General features: G+C 29.8%; 1 protein-coding gene across 1 annotated transcript; it reads right to left on the reverse strand.

Moving 5' to 3' along the window:
- Positions 1-88: 88 nt before the first annotated feature.
- Positions 89-367, reverse strand: LOC131610068 (dolichyl-diphosphooligosaccharide--protein glycosyltransferase subunit 4A). Its single transcript, XM_058881937.1, has one exon. It carries the CDS (start codon positions 365-367, stop codon positions 254-256), a length of 114 nt encoding a protein of 37 aa, XP_058737920.1. The 3' UTR covers positions 89-253.
- Positions 368-22,156: the final 21,789 nt, after the last annotated feature.

The following is a 22,156-nucleotide window of genomic DNA, read 5'->3' on the forward strand; positions in this document are numbered from 1 at the left end:
AGATTATGCATACTCATATCTGCCGAGCATAATCACAAAATCGTAAGATTTTACAATTGAAATCAGGATTAACTACCATGCACGCAAGTAAAACAAAAATAGTTGTACTTGATCGATATTTATAAAAGTTTTAGTAGCAAACTAGCATTAATGTTCTCAAACTGAAGTTCATAATTCTATCACATTGAATTCCATTTGCAAAGCATCTCATTCTACAAAAATATAAAATTACATCTTCAACTTCAAAACTTTCCTAGTTTCCTTCATACTTAGGGTCAGCCACGACATAGTGGTATGCTATCACCAGCACAAAGATGAAAACACCGAGAAAATTGGCAAAGAAACCCAGATCATTATCATCAATCATCTGTAACACCATGGTAAAAAACAACAAAAACAAATAAACACTAGTGAGTAACCTGGTTTGTGATATCGCAAAATTGATTTACATCACGAAAATCAATCTAAAAATTATCATGGCACCCTCCAGAATTTGACTCTGCCATCACAACTAAACATACCATCAAAACCGCAAATTTGAATGCAGCACAAAAGCGGTAAAAAAATCAACTAGCTAAACTCCTATCATGATCTAGATTGTTTTCCCCGGCAAGACTATGTTTGGATATCATAAAATGAACGGAGTGGAATGGAAAGAAATGAAGATTTCATTCCATCATTTTGAAATTTTAGGCCGGAACAAGGCAAGTTCTTCCTTCCACCAAATTTGGTGGAAGGAAATATAGTGGCAAGTGATGGAATGGAACAAAATCCATATCATTCCATTTCACTCCGCTCCATCCGATTTTAAATTATCTAAACAATGAACACCACTCCATTCCATCCCACTCCATCTGATTTCATCAATCCAAACATAGCCTTATCGGAATTGCGTCAATATGATAAAGGTTTTCGAAACTTCACGGCCACATCACAATTCATAACTAAATTCACAGCTGCATCATCAGCATTTGAACGAAATTTCAAACCTTGCTTCCAATTTTCTTATTAACGCTTACAATCGAAAATCAAAATAGATCATGAATAATCAGAAATCCTACAATTTCGCTACGATCCAATCATCAGAAGACTAAAGAATCGATATAGAAATACACACAATAGAACCAAAAATCCCCGATCTAAAAACTCCAAAACAATATCAAGTAAAAAATTATCGCATCTGTGAGAATAGGTGTCGCATAATGAATTTGTAATGTAGAACAATGAAAATTCTAATGATGATGATAATGGAAAAGGGAAATTGGGGATCGATACGGTCAATGAGAGAAAGAAACGGATCGGAAATCAGAATTGAGAACACGGCGGTGATACCTTTACAACGGGGTGGAAATGGGATCACTTTTGTGTCAGGCGAGTGTTGTTGTAGTGCTTCCTAGGTCTTGCTCGATCTGTGTAACTTAAAGACTCTGATGCGAATAACAAGCAGATTAGTCTTTCATGGGTTGACTATTTTACCCTTACGATTTTATAATTTACAAAAGATAAAAAAAATTAAAAATGGAAATTCCGTTTTCAATAGACTCCATACATCTCTTAGCCACCACACAAATTTTCAATTTTACTCCATGCTTTTTTAGATGGAAATTCGAAAGCACTTTTTTTTTTCAAAAAATTTGTATTGTACAGTTAAAATCAACTTATTTCATTTCAGCAATCCTACCGTAGATGCATCTACAGTACGTGTTAAAAATAGAGTGTTCCGTAGATGTACTTACAGAACAATATGCTATTATTTTCAAATAATATTCATTCAACTTTAAAACTTAATTTTTATTACAAAAATGTAAAATTAAAGTAATTCATTTTAAAGGTAAAAGGAAGTGGTAGACAAAAAAAAAATACATCGTGTAAATAATGTCGGTCATAATGTCGAATACACCATCAAAGTAACATACATAAATGAAATAGAAATACAGATATAAAAAAAACCACATGCATCACTATTGTGTGTGTCAGACATCATCATGCCCCTCTCCTCTGCCTCTGGCCCCGCCTCCGCCTCTGCGTTCACCACGCCCTTTGCTGGATCTGCCTCTAGCGTCAAGTGTCCTAACGTTCATCTCTTCCGTAGATGCATCTACGGAAGGTTCTGAAACTCAGAAACTCAACAATGACATAAAACCACTATTCAATCACTCAAAACCTTCATTTTTGTGGCTTGATTATCCGTTTTACACATCAAACAACACGTACATTATCTCTAAACTATATTTTTATAACTATCCAATCATTTCTACACCTAAATATCGAATTCTAACTCGATTATACAAATACTCTAAAATAACTCGAAAAGTCGAAAACTTACCGATTAAATAGAGTTTTGAACTTGATGGAATGTATTGATGTTGACAATGTCGGCCGAACTCGGAAGAAAGAAATGCACTATTGGAAAAATTTGATTTTTGGGGTTGAGAGAGTAGCTGAGAGAAGTATTAGTTGAAGAAGATCAAAAGTGAAGAATGAGAGAGAGAGAGAGAGAGAGGAAGGTTTTGACGTCAGTTTAACGTTAAATTCTTCCGTAAATGCATCTACGGAAGCTTCCATATGTGCATCTACGGAATAAAACAACGTTTAACAAAAAAATGGTGCTTCTAGAGATACATCTACAGAAGCTGGAGGACATTTTTGCCAATTTGCAAATGTATGAGAGATCTATGGGGTGTAGTGAGAAATTCTCCACAAATATGATAATCTCAAAATAACTAATTTCTTTTTTTCTTAAAGAAAATTCTGTGGTATTAATTTCCAAATTTTATTTAACAGCAAAAGTAAAAAAAATACTGTTTGTTTGAATTTTATTATTGAAATTTCACAATTTTTATAGTTTCGAAATGAATATTCAAATTTAAAATTTTAATATTGTAACTCTCAGATTTTCAAATTCTCTAAACTATTGTAAGTGAGAAATTTTTTTATTTAAATATTTATATTAGAAGTTTTGTTTTAAAAATTTTTGTTTTAATATTTGTTCTATTCTAGAATCAGAAATAGAGTAAGGATTTAAGTTTTCAATAAGACGGTGAGGAGTCTGACCTGAAAAGTTATCACTTCAATGCTCAAGTCAGTATGTGAGGGAGAATAATGATTTGAATTTGAAACTGATTACCTAAATTGAAACGCTCTTTATATTTAATGGAGAGAAAATAACAATCTGCTATTTGTCAGAAGTGAATTGTGAAGAGTCACTTAATGTATTTGGAGTTTGAATCCTATGTACTTGTCTACAAGGTAGTTCTCGGGTGTTAAGAAATTTTTGGAAGGATAACAGCTCCTTTCGAGTAATCGGTTGGGGATCCTTCTCCCAAAATAGTTGCCCTCAAACCCTTGCTTCTACGTAGCAAGGCAATGGTTTTTCGTATTAGTCTCGATGGTTGATCACTCTTTCATCTATCCTAGAAGAGTTAGAGTAAATGTTTCAGTTTCTTGAGAATTCGTGCCTTTAATGCCCCATATCTCAAACGTTTTTTTAGAGGTATCCTCATCGCGACCATTGGGAATTGGAACACTTGAGTGTTGTTTGTGGGTGATTTGAAGTGTTTGATAGAGTCTATTTTCTTTTGCATGCTAGCATACGATTCTTAAAGAGTCAGTTGTGCACTTTGTTGATTTTGTCTTTTCCCAGTTTGGTTTGACCTTTTTTATTTTGATATTTTACTTTCCTGTATCTAGAAAAAATATTACATCATGAGTCAAAAATCATAGAAGAATACTCAATTTTCTTGGGTAGATTCTACTTATTCTTCAGACATTTTTGTCTTTGCCAAAGAGGATAATCTTGATGGAGATTTTCTTTATGTGGACCCATTTTCGGATTCGGGTGTTTTGACCCCTAGTGAAAATGACATAACATGCAATGGATATGGAGATTGCGTCATTCCTTTTTATGAATGCACCTTCTTGATCATGGGCCTTCAGTCGCCTTTCAATACTTTTGAGATGGAAGTTCTTAATTATCTGGTAGTGGCACATTCGCAGCTTTATTATGCGAGTTGGGCCTGTGTCAAATTCTTTCAATATTTGTGTGAATACATAAGGGGAAGCCTTCTCTGACCCTTTTCTTTCATCTCTTCAAAGTTCACTACAGCCCTATGACCTGTACTCGGGGCAGGGGATTAGTTTCTTTGATGTCGAGTGTCCGAGACTTCGGGGATTTTTCTGAGAACTATGAAACCATATTTTGCAAGTTACTCAAAGAAGTAATCAAAGGAAATCCGGCATAAGACCCAAAAAAAGTACCAAGTAAGTCGAATTATGTAAGCACAATCGATTAGAGCCTTAAGCCAATCGATTGGCATGACCTGACGCGCATATTTTCAAATCCAATCTAAGTGAAATTTCTCTCGCAAGTCAATCAGATCTTCACATTGATGAAAACTGATAAGAATATTTGGAGATTTACTCACCCAGTTGATCGGAGCATTAACCAAAATCAACCAGGACACTACTTTTGAAATGATTTTACTCTAATTTTGATTATGCATAATCTCCATTAATTACTTGCAATGTTTAGACACTCAAGTTCACCATAAGCCACACTATAAATAGGTAATCATTTCTCACTATTTTGCATTGCATAATTTAAATTCTCTCTATTTTTGTGTGTGTGTGTGTGAGATTATTCCTTTAAAATCATCATCATCATGGCTCCTAGAAGGCTCAGATTTGCCTATAGTCCTCTCTCTTACGCTTTCACCTCTAAACAACAAGAAGAAAGATTCCTTCAAGACTTTGCCAACAGAATCCTTTTAAGAATTCACACCTTGGATTCATAAGCTTTTAAAGAATGTGAATTCTTCAAGACTTTTGAAAAGCTAAATTTGTCTACCATCCTCTTCATCTCCTAAAGAAAGGTGTGTTCATATTTAGTTAAGATGTTATTCTCAAATCTTTACTTCACTAATGGAATAGTTTGTTCTAAATTAAAAAAAAATAGAATATATTTATCATTGGAAGAGTTTGCAAACATGTTGTATCTTCCCCGTGAATATGTTGTCCTCGTGCCAAGAGATCAAGGTTATAACTTCAACCAAAAGACTATTGCGTCATCATTGTTGAAAATCATATCATCATTGATACCAAATTCGTTCATTACAAGGTACATTCACCCTAACAGTCTAATGATTCATTATATTACCAATCACATGCCTTTTCCAAGAAAAATAAATTTCGATCTCATAACTCAGTTTGATGTTGAATATATATGGATAACCAAAAACAAAATCAAGACAAATTAGGAAAATCAAGTAATCTAATACATGATGGGAAGCAAGAAAAAATTAATGTACCTACCATATAGCAATCTAATCACAAAAATTCTAGAGCATGTTGGATTTAACTTTGGAGAAGAAGAGTTTATAGAACATGTAACAAAGATAAGAGAAGTAATTTTAGTAGCAATAAGATATAAAATCGTTGATAGAAATATAATAGAAAATCCCTCAAATGAAAAGAAGAGAAATATGGACGATCATGAAGCACCTGTAGATCAGGAAGATTTTGACTATAATATCCCTAAACTAAAGACATACTAAAGGTCATAGTCAAGAAGTTGGATAAGATAAACAAACAAAATTAACTTCATAACTCGTCACTTTATCCAAGACCCGAAGCAATAACCTCGAGATTTGTTCTTGGATGATGATTTTGATGAAGAATAGTCTCACTTATATATCTTAATGTGTTCGCTTTCTTGTTTTTCACATTATTTTCAATCCCTCCAATTTCTCGCTTTTTGTACTTCAATTTCAGTATGATTTGAATTAATAAAGTGTGATGTCTTCCCAGGGGGTGTAGAGTATACTCTCTACTTAATTGAGGGGGGAGTTTAACCATTCCAAATATATGTGTGTATGTGTGTGTGTTTGTTTGTTTCTTACCACCTCCCTGATAGATGAGTTTTCATCATAAAAAAGGAGGGAGAATTTGGAACCATGTTTTGCAAGTTACTCAAAGAAGTAATCAAATAAGCTCTTGATAATATGCTTTTGATAGTGACAACTAGAAGAAGCTTTTTATGATACAACCTGTATGACAACTTGTATGGGAATTTTTATAAAAACCTTTACAATCTATGAGGATTCAATTATGACAAGCAGGTAAATATTCAAGCTAACGAATGAGGGTTTAGTGAACACTACAAACATCTGAAATCGCAGTCTCGTTATCGTATGATATCATTTTTCTTTGTTGTGATGTTTTTGTCAATTTGTTTGTATGTGTATTGATTATTTGCGTATTTGTAATTTGCTCATTATTTAAATATTCGTGTGTTTGTAATTTGTTCATATTTGAGTTGTATTTTGTTTGCTTCGGCTATTTAGCATTGTACCATTAAAATCCTGATATTCAATAGTTTGAATGTTGGTCCATGATCTTTTTTTAGCCTAGCAACTAGCAAGTCAGTATTTGTCATTTCATCAAGTGTTGCTTGAATCACAAGTTAGAATGCTTAGATCAACATGTTCATCTGTTTGATTCGATTCATGTGTATTGTATGACTCGAATCACATAAGTTGTGAAAATTGAATTTTTCCTCTGGATGATTTGATTTAAATTATGTTTTTTACCTAACACGAATCATAGCTCTCTAATAAATCTAGAATTAGGCTTTGCTTAATTCGACTCGAATAAAAAAGTGAACTTGACTCGAATCACAACACCGTGTGACTCGAATCATGGTTTCTACTTGACTCGAATCATAGCTTCACAAATACAATTTTCTACCTTAGATTTAAATAGTTGTTTCTTTGATCCAAACACATGTGCATTGAGACATAGTCATGAAGAAGTAACTTTGATTGTGATTCTTTTTCATGATGAAATCTCAAGTGAAACTCTAAGATAAAAATGTCAATTTGTTTGTGTCTATTGCTAGCACTTTGTTTCTTTATCTAGTTTGAAAAACAACTTCTTGAGTGTTAATCCATGTCATATTGCATATCTTTTTTTGTTACATCTTGTGTATATAATTTGTTGTTTTCAGAGAAACCAGAGAAATATAGTTGATCAATCTTGTAATGATTCAAGCTTGATCAGTCTAATGATAACCATCAAGATCCAAGACCTATTTTATCCAGAAACTCGAGAAAACCTCTGTGTGTGTCCTTCATTCATCTACATTTAATTTCTTTTAAATTAGAGAGAGTGTGTGCGTGTGTGTCATATTCTTTTGGCAGTGTTCATCATCTACAACCTTAGTCCTTATCCATTGTTATGGACCTTTATTTATAAAGATTGAGTGTTTGAGGGAGACTAGTGATATATCAGGGTATCTAATATTTTCATGTGAAGTTTGTTGTTTGTAACAAGTGCAAATATCGTTTCTCGAATTTAGTTTGTGTGAGTGCCCTTTCCCAATTTGATGTTTTGCATGATGTCAAAACTAGGATCTTTAGAGTTTCTGTACATTGGACGGTATCATCTGAGCCATGATGTGCATCTTAGGATTAGAAATCATAAAAACATTTTAGAATGTATTTAGAAAAGGCTTTGGGCATTAAGAAAAGATTTCATGCAGTAAAAACCAGTTTTGAAGTGAAAACATGTACATGTGTCGACACATATATCCTATGAGTCGACACATGTAAGTGATTTTTAAAGTACGTGGCCATTGTAATGCATGTGTCGACACATAAAATAAATTTTTCTTCTATGAGTCTACATATACGAGGAATGTGTCGACACATGTGGATCAATATTAAAGCTTATAGGCTCTGTTTGCATGAGTCGACACATACTGTAACTTTTATTTGTATGAGTCAACACATAGAAGGAATTTAGCCTTTATGAGTCGACACATACGACTTATGTGTCGACACACGCAATCCATTTTTAAAGCCCGTAGCTTTTGTTTCTCATGATTCGATACATGAACTGATATGTGACGACACATGCACTAATATGAGTTGACACATGATTCGTATGTGTTGACACATGCTGTGAAATTTTGTAAAATTTGGATTCTATTTCCAAACCTCTTGTTTTCTTTTGTCTATAACTTACACACATATAATCACCTCATACATGTATCATTCAAAAGTTGATGAAATTATAAACACATGCAAAGAGTGCTCTTCATCTTCAACCTCACATCTATGCATACACACAAATAAACTACACACAATCATTTTTTGTTTGGGTGCCATCTAGATTCGATTGATAACGTCCAATTTTGGTTGTTGAATTATAAACTAGGTTGAGAATCTTCGGGGGTTACATTGGAAAAATTGTGAGGGTTTATCCTCCAAGATCAAGGTATTAATTTGGGGTTTTAACAATATTTTTGCAATTCGGATTCGATTGAGTGAAAGCTTTGAAGAATGGGATGTTCTTGCAAAGGAGTAGCGTGACACAGTGAATCAATTATAAATATTGGGTGACAACAATTTTCAATTTGGATTCGACTGAGTGAAAGCTTTGAAGTATAGTGGTTTATTGCAAAGGAATAGCGTGAGACGGTGAATCATATTGGTATTGTTGGGTGACTTGATCAAAATCAGATCTAGGGAAAAAGAAAGTGTTAGGATCAACATCAAACATAGGGTTTGTAGGGTTGAATTGCTACATTTCTCTCCCTCTCTATCTCTCTCATTTACTTTCAATAGCAAATTATCAAATTCTAAGATTGTGCAATCGATACGATTCTATTGATTCATTGCTGTGTCAAAATTATTTTGTTGTGTTGATTACAACCTTTGTGATTGTAAATGGATTTTATATCAACAAAACCTTAAAAAAAATTAGGTCAAAATTGATTGCACAATAAGTGTTCAATAAATTTCTTCACTTAGTTTTGTTTAAATCATTTCATTGGAAATTGATTACTTGCGTGTTTTAATTCAAACGGATAGTGGTGTTCGTTTAAATATATTGATTAAATATATTGTCATTATCATTGCACGTTTTAGGATTTTTAACGCATATTTGAGTTTTTCGACAATGGTTCAGATTAGACAATTTGATTTGGGCGTGTTTCGCTGTCCATAGTTAAAAACGTTCTAAAACAATATTTCACCAAAAATTTTCATCGATGATCTATTCACCTCACTTTAGATAAGTCACATTCATCTAACAATTTGGATTGTATGCTATCCATCAAGAGGGGAGTTTCACTATACTCCATTGAAAACTTTGGACAGGTTGACATACTGTTCGTAAGACGAAGTTAAGAGTTGTCCAACATTGGTGAGGTTGTGTAAAGACCGTTCGTAGACAAAGTTGAGAGTTATCAAATTAACACTTGGCTAATGACAATCGCTCATACAAGAAATTGGTGGAATCCAAATGGATTACCATTACAAGACTTGGAGCATGTTATTATGGATAACGGGGTTATTGGATCAAAATCATAGAGGATCTTGTATTTGTTAGTAGTTTGAGTATCTACATCAATAGAAAAATATTGTGTGATATTTCATTGTAATCAAAATGCTTGTGTCAAATTTATCAAATAGTGGAAAATCATGATTATTTCCCGGTGATTTTAACACCATTGAAGAGTGGAGTAGACAAAGCTAGAACGAACTCCAAATCACTATACATCTCTGTGTATCTTTTTTGTCTTCCTTTATCTCCTTTAATTTTCTGCATTCATTAATATATATATTGCATTATTGCATCGTTTGTATGAAATTTAGATTAGATATTAGTTATAGCGATTTAATGTGTAAGCATAGGTCTGCGATGCATCAAACATATTGAATAATCATAAATCCAATTATGTTTAAATATCTTTGTATAAAGGGATTTTGGTTATCGTGTATTTGACTTGCATTAGAAAGAATCTTGCTTCTAGTAATATCTTATAATGATTTCGTTAAATTGATTCTTTGAGAAGCTTCCAACCTCTTTTTGTGCTGTGTTTTCCTCCCGCATATTTTAAAATATCCGATTTCATTTTAAGGGACCAAAAATGTTTTTAAAATTGCCTACTTAGAAATAGGTCTATTCAGCCACCCTTGTAGGCTTGTTTGTGTCCATATTTTCACCCACAAAAATATCTAACCAAGCAATTTACAATCATTCACCTTTTGTTAACCTTCGCCGACCCATTGGTTGAAGTCGGTTGTTTACTGTCATGTTTGTTGAGAATCAAGTGTGAATGTGCATAATAGTCCCACATTGGAAATGTGTGTGGCGACTTGAGCATATATAAGTGGGAGAACCCACTCACCTATCACCTTAAGGTTTTAGGTGGAGAAGTGGTGTCTCTCCCACAAAGGTGTGTTGCTCAAAGGAATGTCTCGGAATTATAAACAATGCTCCCGACTCGACCCTCCCCTGATGTTGCGCTAACAATGGTATCATGAGCCTTTGGTTCGAGAAAAAAGGGACCGGCTAAAAAACTTGTAGTTGAAAGTTAAACGGATACATGTAGTTGAAGAGAATCAACGCGACTTGAGCATATATAAGTGGGAGAACCCACTCACCTATCACCTTAAGGTTTTAGGTGGAGAAGTGGTGTCTCTCCCACAAAGATGTGTTGCTCAAAGGAATATCCCGGAAATTATCAATGCTCCCGACTCGACCCTCCCCCGATGTTGCGCTAACAATGTTAACATTTGTCGGCCCATTGATTAAAATTGATCATTTATCCTCCTTTCGACCTTCGTCAACCATTTAGTTGAAGTTGATCATTAACTTTCTAGTCTGCTTGAATCAATTCATTGCTTGAGTAGGAGACAAAAATACATTTTGAACCAGAGAGATGTAAGAAACATCATAATAGGGGTTCAAATCTGAGTCCATTAGACTAGGGGAGCCCACTCGACCCAAACCATTTCAAAAGTAACTACTAAAGAATTTGCAAAGTGACCTGGGTCTGAGACTCAATTCCGGCCCATTGTCTTCGAACCCGATTTATGGTTCCCACGAATAGACTTCACACACGTAGCTGATTTATTGTGTGGGCTCAAATAAGAAATAATTCCCAAAGAGGAAAGAATCAATTCTTTAAAATTACAATATGAAAGCAAGTCAAATGTATCCATCTACAATACGGAACAAATACAATGTGAAAATAATATGTTCATTTTCTATGCCAAAGTTCAATTTTTTGAGAGTAATATATTATTAATTCCTTTCTCGTTCGTTATCTCAAAAATTTAAAAATCAATAATTAGACAAATTATCTTTTACTTATTGTTCTTACCCTACCTTTATATTATTTTCTTAACAAATGGTAAACTATAATTTTTTGTCAATATCTCTTCCATCAACAATTTTTTTAGGAGCATTCTAATTAACATGAACTATATAATATGTTAATAAAATATATTAAAAATCTAACATTCACTTATAATTATTTTTTGAAAGTTCATATTACACGCGTCCTTAAAATATGACAGTGTACATGTTAAATTATTTAAAATAAAATATTTAATATAGTAAACACTTTATTAAGTTTGGATAATGAATACTCCTAGACCGTAATGATTCAGTCTTACGTTTCTCTCTATATATATTTTCTGTGCTGCCACTTATATATTATAAACTTGAAATTGAAACATCATCACCAAAACTTTTTAATGCTTTTTTCAACGGTTTAGAAAATGTTCTAAATTGAATTATTGGGCCAAGTAGTTAATAATGCATATATTTAATCCTATTATCGTCTTGTTTATTTATAGTCAATGAAGGCTTAAACTTTGGATAATGAAGATTATAGAGGGTCTCCTTTATATGTACCCGTCCATGACGGAAGCATCATATTTGAAAAATCATCGATAAAATATGAAGTTTAATTGGATACTGAAATACTACAGATAAAACTTAATTAAAATTAAAATTTATATCAAAATAAATTTAATTAAAATAATAATATAAGAGTGATGACCCATTTTGGTCCCTCACAAAAATTACACAACCAAATTTAGTCCTTCACAAAAAAAATTTAATTTAATCCCTTTCAAAATTTAACCGGACCATATTAGTCCTTCTGTTAATATTTTTTTCAAACCGGTTTTTTTTATACTGTTAAACTGTGACGGGACTGTCAAGTTGGCCTTTAATTTTTATTTTTCATTTTTTAAATACAAATTTAATTTTTAATTATAATTTCATTTTTAAACAATTCTGATTTAATAATATCCAAAAAGTCAAAATTAGTTTTTATAAAGGGATCGAACCCAAGACTTATAAACAATATATTAAGTCTTTACCACTAGGCCAGTATGCTTTCATGACAAATAATTTCTAAAATTTTTAATAATATTAAATAATTTTAAATTAAAAATAAAAATTATAAAATTTATACAAATGAGTCTCGAACCTAAGTCCAATAAATTTATCATTAATATTCTTAATGATAAATATTTAACTTAATAATTTAAAACAAATATTTACTTATTTCAAATAACACACAAATAAATATTTAGTAATTTTAAATAATACACCAATTTAAAAGTAGAATTTATAAAATATAAATTCTCAATATATTTAATCAATTAGAAATAAATTAAATTATATGTAATTGAATTAAATAACACTCAAGTAAATATTTACTTATTTTAAACTAATTTAAATAAAATAATAATTAATTAATTTAATAGTAATTCAACTAATTGTTAAAATATTTAATCAATTTAAATTAAATAATAAATTAATTTTTAAAATTATTTAGTTAATTCAAATTAAATAGTAATTAATTAGTTTAATAGTAATGCAATTAAATAGTGATCAATTGGTTTAATAGTAATTAAATTAAATATTAATTTATTTATTTTTATTTGATTAATTATATTTAGGATTTATATTTTATAAATTTAATTTTTAAATTTTTTTATTATTTAAAATTAATAAATATTTATTTATTTATTATTTGAAATAAGTAAATGTTTTTTCCGAATAATTAATTTAAGTATTCATTATTAATAAGAATATTAACAATAGAAATTGATTTGTGAATGATCATAATTTAACTTGAATGAATTTGGGTTTGAGACCCCATTGATACAAATTTTAATTTTTTGTTTTAAATTCAAAATTATTTAATATTACTAAAAATCATAGGAATTATTTGTCATGAATGTACATTAGACTAGTGCTAAAGACTTAAGAAATTGGTTAAAGGTCTTGAGTTCAATTCCATATTTTATGATATTATTAATTTAGAATTGTTTAAAAATGAAATTAAAATTAAAAATCAATTTAGTATTTAAAAAAAATCAACTTGACAGTCTAGTCACGGTTTAAAAGTATGAAAAAAAACCAATTTTAAAAAAATATTAACAGAAGGACTAATATGGTCCGGTTAAATTTTGTAAGGGATTAAATTGGGCTTTTTTTTGTGAGGGACTAATTTGGGTTGTATAATTTTTGTGAGGGATCAAAATGGGTTTTCACTCATAATATAATATTAAATAATTGAGTAATGAATGTGATCAAGCTTTATAATATTAAAATATTAATTCATCTTGATTATTATTTTTATTATTGTCGATTTATATCGCGTTATCTTTATGATGGTGAGGTAAGTTATCGTCACAAATGAGTAATATAAATCCAGGGCATTGTTTGTGACTTGTGAGTGAGAATATACTAGTAATTTAATTCAGATAATGAATAATATGACTATTCTTGATTCGTCTGAGTTGTGAAGCCGTCAATATGGATAAACTACGTGGGAATAGTTTAGCAGGAATCACCTTATGATTAAACTATGCCGAAAATCCAAAGAATTATTAAACTATATAGTGACTTGTTTTCCATAAATATATCCATCCTATATATTTTAAAATTAGCATGAAGTTTCATTCATACAAATGGTTGTTCAAAAACAAGGGCGAGTCCTGTAAGTTATATATATATATATATATATATATATATATATATATATATATATATATATATATATATATATATATATATATATATATATATATATATATATATATGGGTTTTTCTAACCTATGCAATCTTGCATAGGATAAGAGACCATTAATACACCATTTTTTAAATATAAATTACCATATTTATTATTATTTATGTTGATCAATTAATTGGATAGGAGAGAGAAAATATAAAATATTACTTTTTAAAAAAAAAATAGTTAATATGATAATTTATATAGAAAGAAATAATGTATTAATTGCCCTTATCCTATGCAACATTGCATAGGTTAAAAAAACCATATATATATATATATAGGACGACTCAAGTGAAAACACTTGGTTATTATGAGAAATGAGAACAATGAATCACGACCATTAAATTTTGATTTGTTGATTTTAATGGGACTGGATTGATTTCTCTTTCTATGATCCTTAATATTAAGATTTTAAATTAATATATGTCTCTCATTTGATTGAGTGAATATTTGATCTTTAGGTGAATGTTTAACTCAATGTGGATGTTTTCCCTCATAATAATTCATTAAGGATTTCTTCTTAGAACTATATCAGTTTAAGATTTCGAATGAATATATTTCTCTCACTTGATTGAGTGAGTATTTGATCTTTAGGTGAATGTTTAACTCAATGTGGATGTTTTCCCTCATAATAATAATTCATCAAGGATTTCATCTTAGAACTAGCAATTAGACTGAACAGACTTGAGTTCCGGTGTGATATAGTGAATTTTTTATATGGTTGAACTGGGTTAGTTTTTGAATTCAAGAGTATCTAAAATAAAGTAGTTTTAGTTTTTGAAATCAAGAATATCTAGAATGACGTGTGTTGGACTTTATATAGCGAGGATAATTAAAACCGTTAATTCCCACATGATCCAACGTCTTACAGGCCGGATGGTGATGAATGCTCAGAGTCACTAATGGACACATTTTTTAACTGGGCTTCGTCGGGATCAAACTTTACCGCTCTTGGGCATGTGATCAATTTGTAATAACACGGTTTGAGTAAGGTACTAGTCGTCCACATACAAGCATAGACACTTACATTTAAACTCACAGCCGTTCTTTGTTGGTATCTAAATATTCGTTCATTTATTAAATCGAACAAATATAAAATATCATATAATTTTGAGTTTTTAATAACATTAAAAAATTTAAGTTTTATTATTATTAAATAGACGAACACTTATTTTAAATAATTATTTTTATATTAAAATATATAATAATTTAATAATAATTTTTTAAAAAATTGTTGGATATGCATTTTTATTTAAAAGTATAAATTTTAATATATAAATGTATAATGTGCGGGTATGAAGCATGGTGGATATTGTACTCGTACTTATATCATTTGTTTTATAGGTAATTAGTGCACAATATCATACTTTCTTTTATAATTTTTTATTATATTTCATTGTGCATTTTTCTTGCGGGTACTTATTAAATACGTAGCAAATTTTCATCATATTTTTTGAGAATTTCTTTACCCATCTCCCTATCTTCTTGGTCACTTCTGGTGAAAAATCCAAAATACCCTCACTTCAGAAATGCACTTCCAAAACGTTTTTTTTTTAAAATTTATCTTATTTCGAAAATGCACTTTCGAAAACACGAAAAAAAGGTGTTTTCAGATATGCATTTCCGAAAACACTCATTTTTTGAGTTTTCAGAGATGCATTTCCGAAAGCACTTTAATTTGGGAGGGGGTGTCTTCGGAGATGCATATCCGAAATATTCCAAGATCAAATTGGTCTTGGAATGTTTGAGATATGCACTTTCGAAAGAATTCAATAATTATTAAAAAATTAAAATCAAGGTGAATCAATACAATTAATAGGTATAAAATCAAGGTGAATCAATAAAATGAATATGAATCAATAAAATCAAGGTGAATCATAATTTCCTAAACAATTTTAAAGTTAAAAATTATTTTATTAACTTATATAAATCAAAATAAGTAAATTTTGAATTATATAGAATTAAATATAAAATTTATTCATTAAATAAAATTAAGACAAAATCTTTTTTTAATTTTTTTAAACTAAATAAAAAATTATAACTCATTTTTAATTATGAATCAGAATAGAAATATATAAATATATAATAATAATTATTAATTTTGTAAGTGAAATATATAAATATATAATATACAAATATATAATAATTAATATATAAATATATAAATATATAATAATTATTATAAATTAAAACACTCACTTTTTTAATTTTTATAATTATTATATAAATATATAAATATATTTATAATTAATATATAATAATTATTATATTAATATATAAATATATAATAATTTTTATAAATATATAATAATTATTATAATTATTATATAAATATATAAACTAAAACACTCATTTTTTTAATTTTTTTTATAAATACATAATGATTATTATAAATATATAAATATATGAATAAAAATTATAACTCATTTTGCAAGTGAAATTATTTTAGTTTTTTTAATTAAAATTATTTTAAATTTTAAAATATGAATCAGAATAGAAATATATAATAACTATTATTCATAACTCATAAATTATATCAAAATATATAATTATTATTATTCATTACTCATAAATTATATCAAATTTATGATATATGAATTAATTAATATCCTAAAATTAATTTTTGGGATTTTTAGATTTTTTTTTTCGGATATGCATCTCCGAATTAATCAAAATTCTAATTTTTGGGATTTTTTCGGAAATGCACTTCCGAAGTCTGGAAAAATTTAGAAAAAAAAAATATTTCGGAAATGCATTTCCGAAGCAGGTGTAAAGTGGGGTTTTCGCTGGGGTGACTCCCATAGGGAGGTGGGTAAAGAAATTTTCTATTTTTTACTACTTATAAGAATTTATTTTTTAACTATGAGTTATAATTAAAAATTACTATGTAGTTTGTGAAGAAGATATTTTTATTTTTTTTAATTTCATTTTAATGAAGACAAAAGGCTATCTTAAGAAGAAAGATCAAAGAAAAAAAAGATTGAATCAAGTAATAAACTTGTGTCAAAATTTGAATTTCAATGATATTGGATCATAGACAAAAATACAATATTCAATTTAATGGTTATAGACCATAAGTGCTCAAAGAAAAAGTTTCAAACTCAATTTTTACTTATAGCAAAAATTGACATTGTTAAACTTGAAATTTTTCTTAGTCCACAACATGTCAATCGATTAACCCTCATTTAGAATAATCGATTGACCTAGCCTTTATTTGAAGCACAACTTGAGTTTTAACTACGGCTAATCGATTATCCTCCATGGTCAATAGATTAACCATTCTAAATTTTTGAACATTAAATGAAGGTCAATTAATTATCCTCTTTAATAATTTGAAAAATATTAAACAATGTTTCACCTCTTCATCTCTAATGATCATAAAACCTTTTTAAAACATTGCAAATGATCATGAGAGTTTTCTAACCATCATTTTTGATTTTCTAAGAGGTAAATGGTACATTATAAATAAATAAAAAATTCAAATTCAAAATCACCTTCTTCATGAACAATTTTGTCTGTTTTAAGTATAAAAAATATTTTGATTGAAAAAAAATTTCTACATGATTTTCAAATTATATGTGAAAAAGTTTTGAGCATTTCAATATTTATATTCTATTGATTTATTCAATGAAGGAGAATATTGAAATTGTCAATATATCAGAAAAGCAACAAAGTTATCAAATTATCATAGTTGGTGCAAAGTCTGCTTATTACACATGATCTGTTTATATGTAATTTTTCACCAAGTGTGATGATTTTTTATCGGTAAGAAAGTGTTGTACTTATTACAGGTTGTTGCAAATAGGAAAGATTATTTTTCTATTTGTTGGAAAAATCATTTGAGTCGGGGTGATTCAAAGTCCATCATAGTTGTTGGTGTTTGAAAATCAAATAAGTGGTGTTGCTTCTTTGTTGTTGTTAGAAGGTTGAAGTCTTGTGGGAGATTTGTACAAAGATTTAACAATAATCAAAATCTCTCTCATAGGATGTGAGGATACTGAATGTACTTTTGATTTATAAGAGGCATCAAGTGGGTCAAATCCCCTCCTAATCGAAGATGCGGGAGATTAAACTGTGATTCTCCCTATCAAGTCCAGCGTCAATTACCACTAGACTAACTAACGATTGGTATAGCTTATGATTAGTTATGCATATAGAAAATCAGATTTTATTTATAATACACTTAACTACTGTATTTATTGTTTTATTTTCTTTATTATATTTGCTATTAAAAAATTATTATTTTATTTTATATGTTTTTTCTATTTTTAATTAATTATTTAAAAGAACATATCAAAAGAATATATTTAATATTATAGTAAGTTTTAGAAATAACAAATTAATAGAATAATTTTATATAAGCAATTGTAAAAAAAAAAAAAATTGCATCTATTATGATCCGGTCTAAAAACATATTATATTTTAATTAAAATTTAACAAAATATTATATGTATTTTCCATTATTTATTATAAAATTTATTTTTTTTATTAAAAATATAAATATCCCACTTCTAAATTAAAATTTTAAAGATATTCATATTAGTTTAATAAAAAAACAAGTTATTAGAAATATTTGTGAGTAGATCTACATCACCCACCTTAACTATCTATTCTCTATAAGCTCTTTATACTTAGCCTAATCCATAACAATGATTTATTGCTTGGTCCTTTTTGTTAAGAAAATTTCTTTAGCCACCTCCCTATGGGGTCACCCCCAACGAAAATCCGAAAATACCCCTGCTTCGGAAATGAACTTTCGAAGCGCTTTTTTTTTTAAAAAATTTCTATAATTCGGAAGTGCATCTCCGAAAACACCTCATGGGGGTGAATTCGGATGTTCATTTCCGAATTATGCAGAAACTGTTTTTTTTTTATGTTTTTTCTTAAACAGTCTCGCATTTTAATTAAACGCAAACGGCAAATAAAATAAGCGACATATAAACAGAAAATACTAATATGATAAATAAAATCCAAAAACACTGTGCGAAAGATACAATCCGAAATCAAAACAAAACAAAACAAAACACGTCAAACAAAACAAAAACACGTTATTCTGCCCGACGAGCGTTACAAAATACACATCAAACAAAACAAAAACACATTATTCTGCCCGACGAGCGAACTCCTCCGAATGAAGATACTGATACCAATCCTCATCCCACTCAGCCTCAGAACCATCAGCATCAACCACGACTCTCACGCCAGATAATTGAGCTTGAGCATCCGGGCCCCGGGCCCCCTGGGAACGAGAAGTAAAGCCGGTCGAAACCTTCTTCTTCTCCTTCACCTCCTTCACTCCGCGAGAGCACGAAGTAGAGCCGGTCGAAACCTTCTTCTTCTCCTTCACCTCCTTTTTTCCCTTAGCGCCACCCATTCCTGCGTAAAAATGAAGAAAGAAAGGTCCATGAGACCTCCTTTTATAAAAGAAGAAAAGGGACAAAAACGCTTGGGAAACGGACAAGTCATTAAAGAACAAAGGAGGTGAAGCATAACGCATGCACACAAACTTCAAAGAAACAGACACAATAAACAAAGGCGTTAAAAATAAAGTACTTGCAAATTAAAACGGACACTCCCTACCTTGTGTAGCTGACGCAGTCTGGGTCTCCCTACCCTGTCTGATGCGTGCTGGTTGGTTGCCTGACATGTTCCTGTAAACAATTGAAATCGATTAATATGCAAGACAAAATAAAAAACTAAAAAATTTGAACTTCTGATACAATTCGAAAGTTCATTTCCGAAAACTGGGATGGAGGTGTTTTCGGAAATGAACTTCCGAAACATCCCTGCGATGGGGTTTTCTGAAACTTCCATGGCAGACCCCAAAATCAAACATAAAACCAATTCAAAAAGCTTCTAAACAACCTAAATACTACTAACAACCAGTCCATATAACATTTATGCAATTGAAACCCTAAATAACATGCATTTGAATAATGAATCTAACAAATTTAAAACTTACAAATTGAGTGATTTGTGGGCTTTTGAATGTTGTATAGCAATGTGATTGGAGCCTTGATGCAGCCTTGGAAGTGTGTTTGCACAAATTTTCGCCTTTGCTTGTTTTTGATTTGAGTTAGGGTAAATGAATGAGGGAGGGGGAGTGTCTTAATAAATCTGTAGAACGCGCAGTATTTCGGAAGTTCACTTCCGAAAAGGTGTTTTCGGAAATGAACTTCCGAAATAAGACAATTTTTCAAAAAAAAAGGCGTTTTCGGAGATGCATCTCCAAAAACACATTTTTCTTGCATTTCGGAAATGCATTTCCGAAGTCAGGGGTAGTATGGGGTTTTTACCAGAGGTGGACTAGAAGATAGGGAGGTTGACAAAGAAATTCTCTTTGTTAATTATACCACATCTTGTCCCTATATTGTCATGATAATGATTTATTGTAGCTAATAGTATCAATATTAATATCATATGACACTTTGACATATCCATTTCCTAATAAAATGTGAAATAAAAGTTAGTATAAACAATATCGTCCTACATAAATAAAATAGTGGAAAGAAATAATGTTTGCCATGTTGCCATCGACTATCAAGATTCAGATTCTCCTCGTCACACATTTAAATTATTTGAATCATTGGATGTTTATCATTTATTATTTGTATCTTCTATCATACTCATTAATTTTATTAAGGGTATATCATATTGCGATTCAGTTAGAAACCAATTATTTTTCTATAACTTGGATATGGTTGGCAAGTAAAACATCGCATATAATAATAATTATATGTTTTTCTTAACTCTTGCAATTATTATATGAATATAAGTTCGACTTTATAAGTACCTCTATCTATATTCAAAAGTCAAAGAAACAACGTGAACACATGGCACCAAAACCGTCAACTTTATTTGCATTTTTTTGGGAGCAGGTTCTATTAAAAAACTTTAGGCATAGAAGTGAAAAAAGTTTTTTAAATATAGCCATTATAACAAGTAAATAAGAGACATAGAATACATTAATAACAAGTAAATAAGAGACATAGAATACATTAAGCGAGTTGTATGAACTATAACACTATAGTACCTTGATATATACTAGTATACTACCGAGTCATGAAAAACAAAATGGATTATATTGTTCATTCGACAATAGGAAGAAAAAACATATGCTCCTAAAAAAAAGAAAATGATATCTTTATACTAGTTTTAACAACTACACTGTATAAATATACACAAAATATATTATTTTAATTTTTTATTAATTTATATTATTTTGGTTTTTGTGTATTGCCACATACGATCTACATACGGATGTAAGAAACAAACAATGGAAAAATAGCAGAACTCTAAAAATAACCAAAGATTGTAGACGACATGATTCATTCAATCACTACCACTAACTATATTATACAATTTTTTAAAGAAAAAACTATTAAAAAAATGCTGAAGGAGACAAGTTTAAGTTAACCATTAAACGATTATTGAGATGGCTATAGACATATATTCACTACAAAAAAAACTGCAATTAGCCAGGTGAACTTCACCCCGCAAAAGTAAAGATCACCCTGCAACTCCTTAATTGCGAGGTGAGCTGTTCACCCTGCAAAAACGTTAGTCGCAAATATTTGCCAGGTGGTTTTCACCCCGCAACTTTGCCAGGTGATTTTCACCCTGCAACGTTGCCATGTGCTTTTCACCCCGCAAACACGCTTTCCAAGACTTTCCAGCGAACTACGTTCCATGTGACAGTTTCGTTCAGAGCAGGTGTGCCAGTTGAGTCAGAGCAGTGTTAGGGGACTTGCGGGGTGAATTTCACCTAGCAATATTTGAATATTTAAAAACTTGCAGGGTGAAATTCACCTGGCAAATATTTTAAGATCCCATGTAACATACACCTTGCAAAATGTAACGCAAATAATAAAAAAATATATATTTATATTATTCTAAATATTAAAATTAATATTTAGAATAATATAAATATAATAAATAATTTAAATTCAATAAAAATATATATTTATATTATTCTAAATATAAAAATTAATATTTAGAATAATATAAATATAATAAATAATTTAAATTCAATAAAAATACTTTAATCTGCTCTGCATTTTATAGCTACAAGATACCTTTAATTAACACCATATGTACAACGTCACTTGTTGACCCAACACTTTAAGTTTCATGTTGTTTGATTTTATTACTAAAAAATGTTAAACTACAATTCAATGAAATTTTTAGATTTATTTAATGATTATAAGTAAACTTTAAAATAAGACATTATAAAAATACTAATGCTAATAAGAAATATTGGTGACAGCATAG

Source organism: Vicia villosa, linkage group LG6 (genome assembly GCF_029867415.1).
Source record: "Vicia villosa cultivar HV-30 ecotype Madison, WI linkage group LG6, Vvil1.0, whole genome shotgun sequence".
NCBI classification, from domain to species: Eukaryota; Viridiplantae; Streptophyta; class Magnoliopsida; order Fabales; family Fabaceae; genus Vicia; species Vicia villosa.

Excerpts from the sequence above, each read along its gene's own strand:
- LOC131610068 (XM_058881937.1), bottom strand. The coding sequence starts at position 367 with ATGATTGATGATAATGATCTGGGTTTCTTTGCCAATTTTCTCGGTGTT.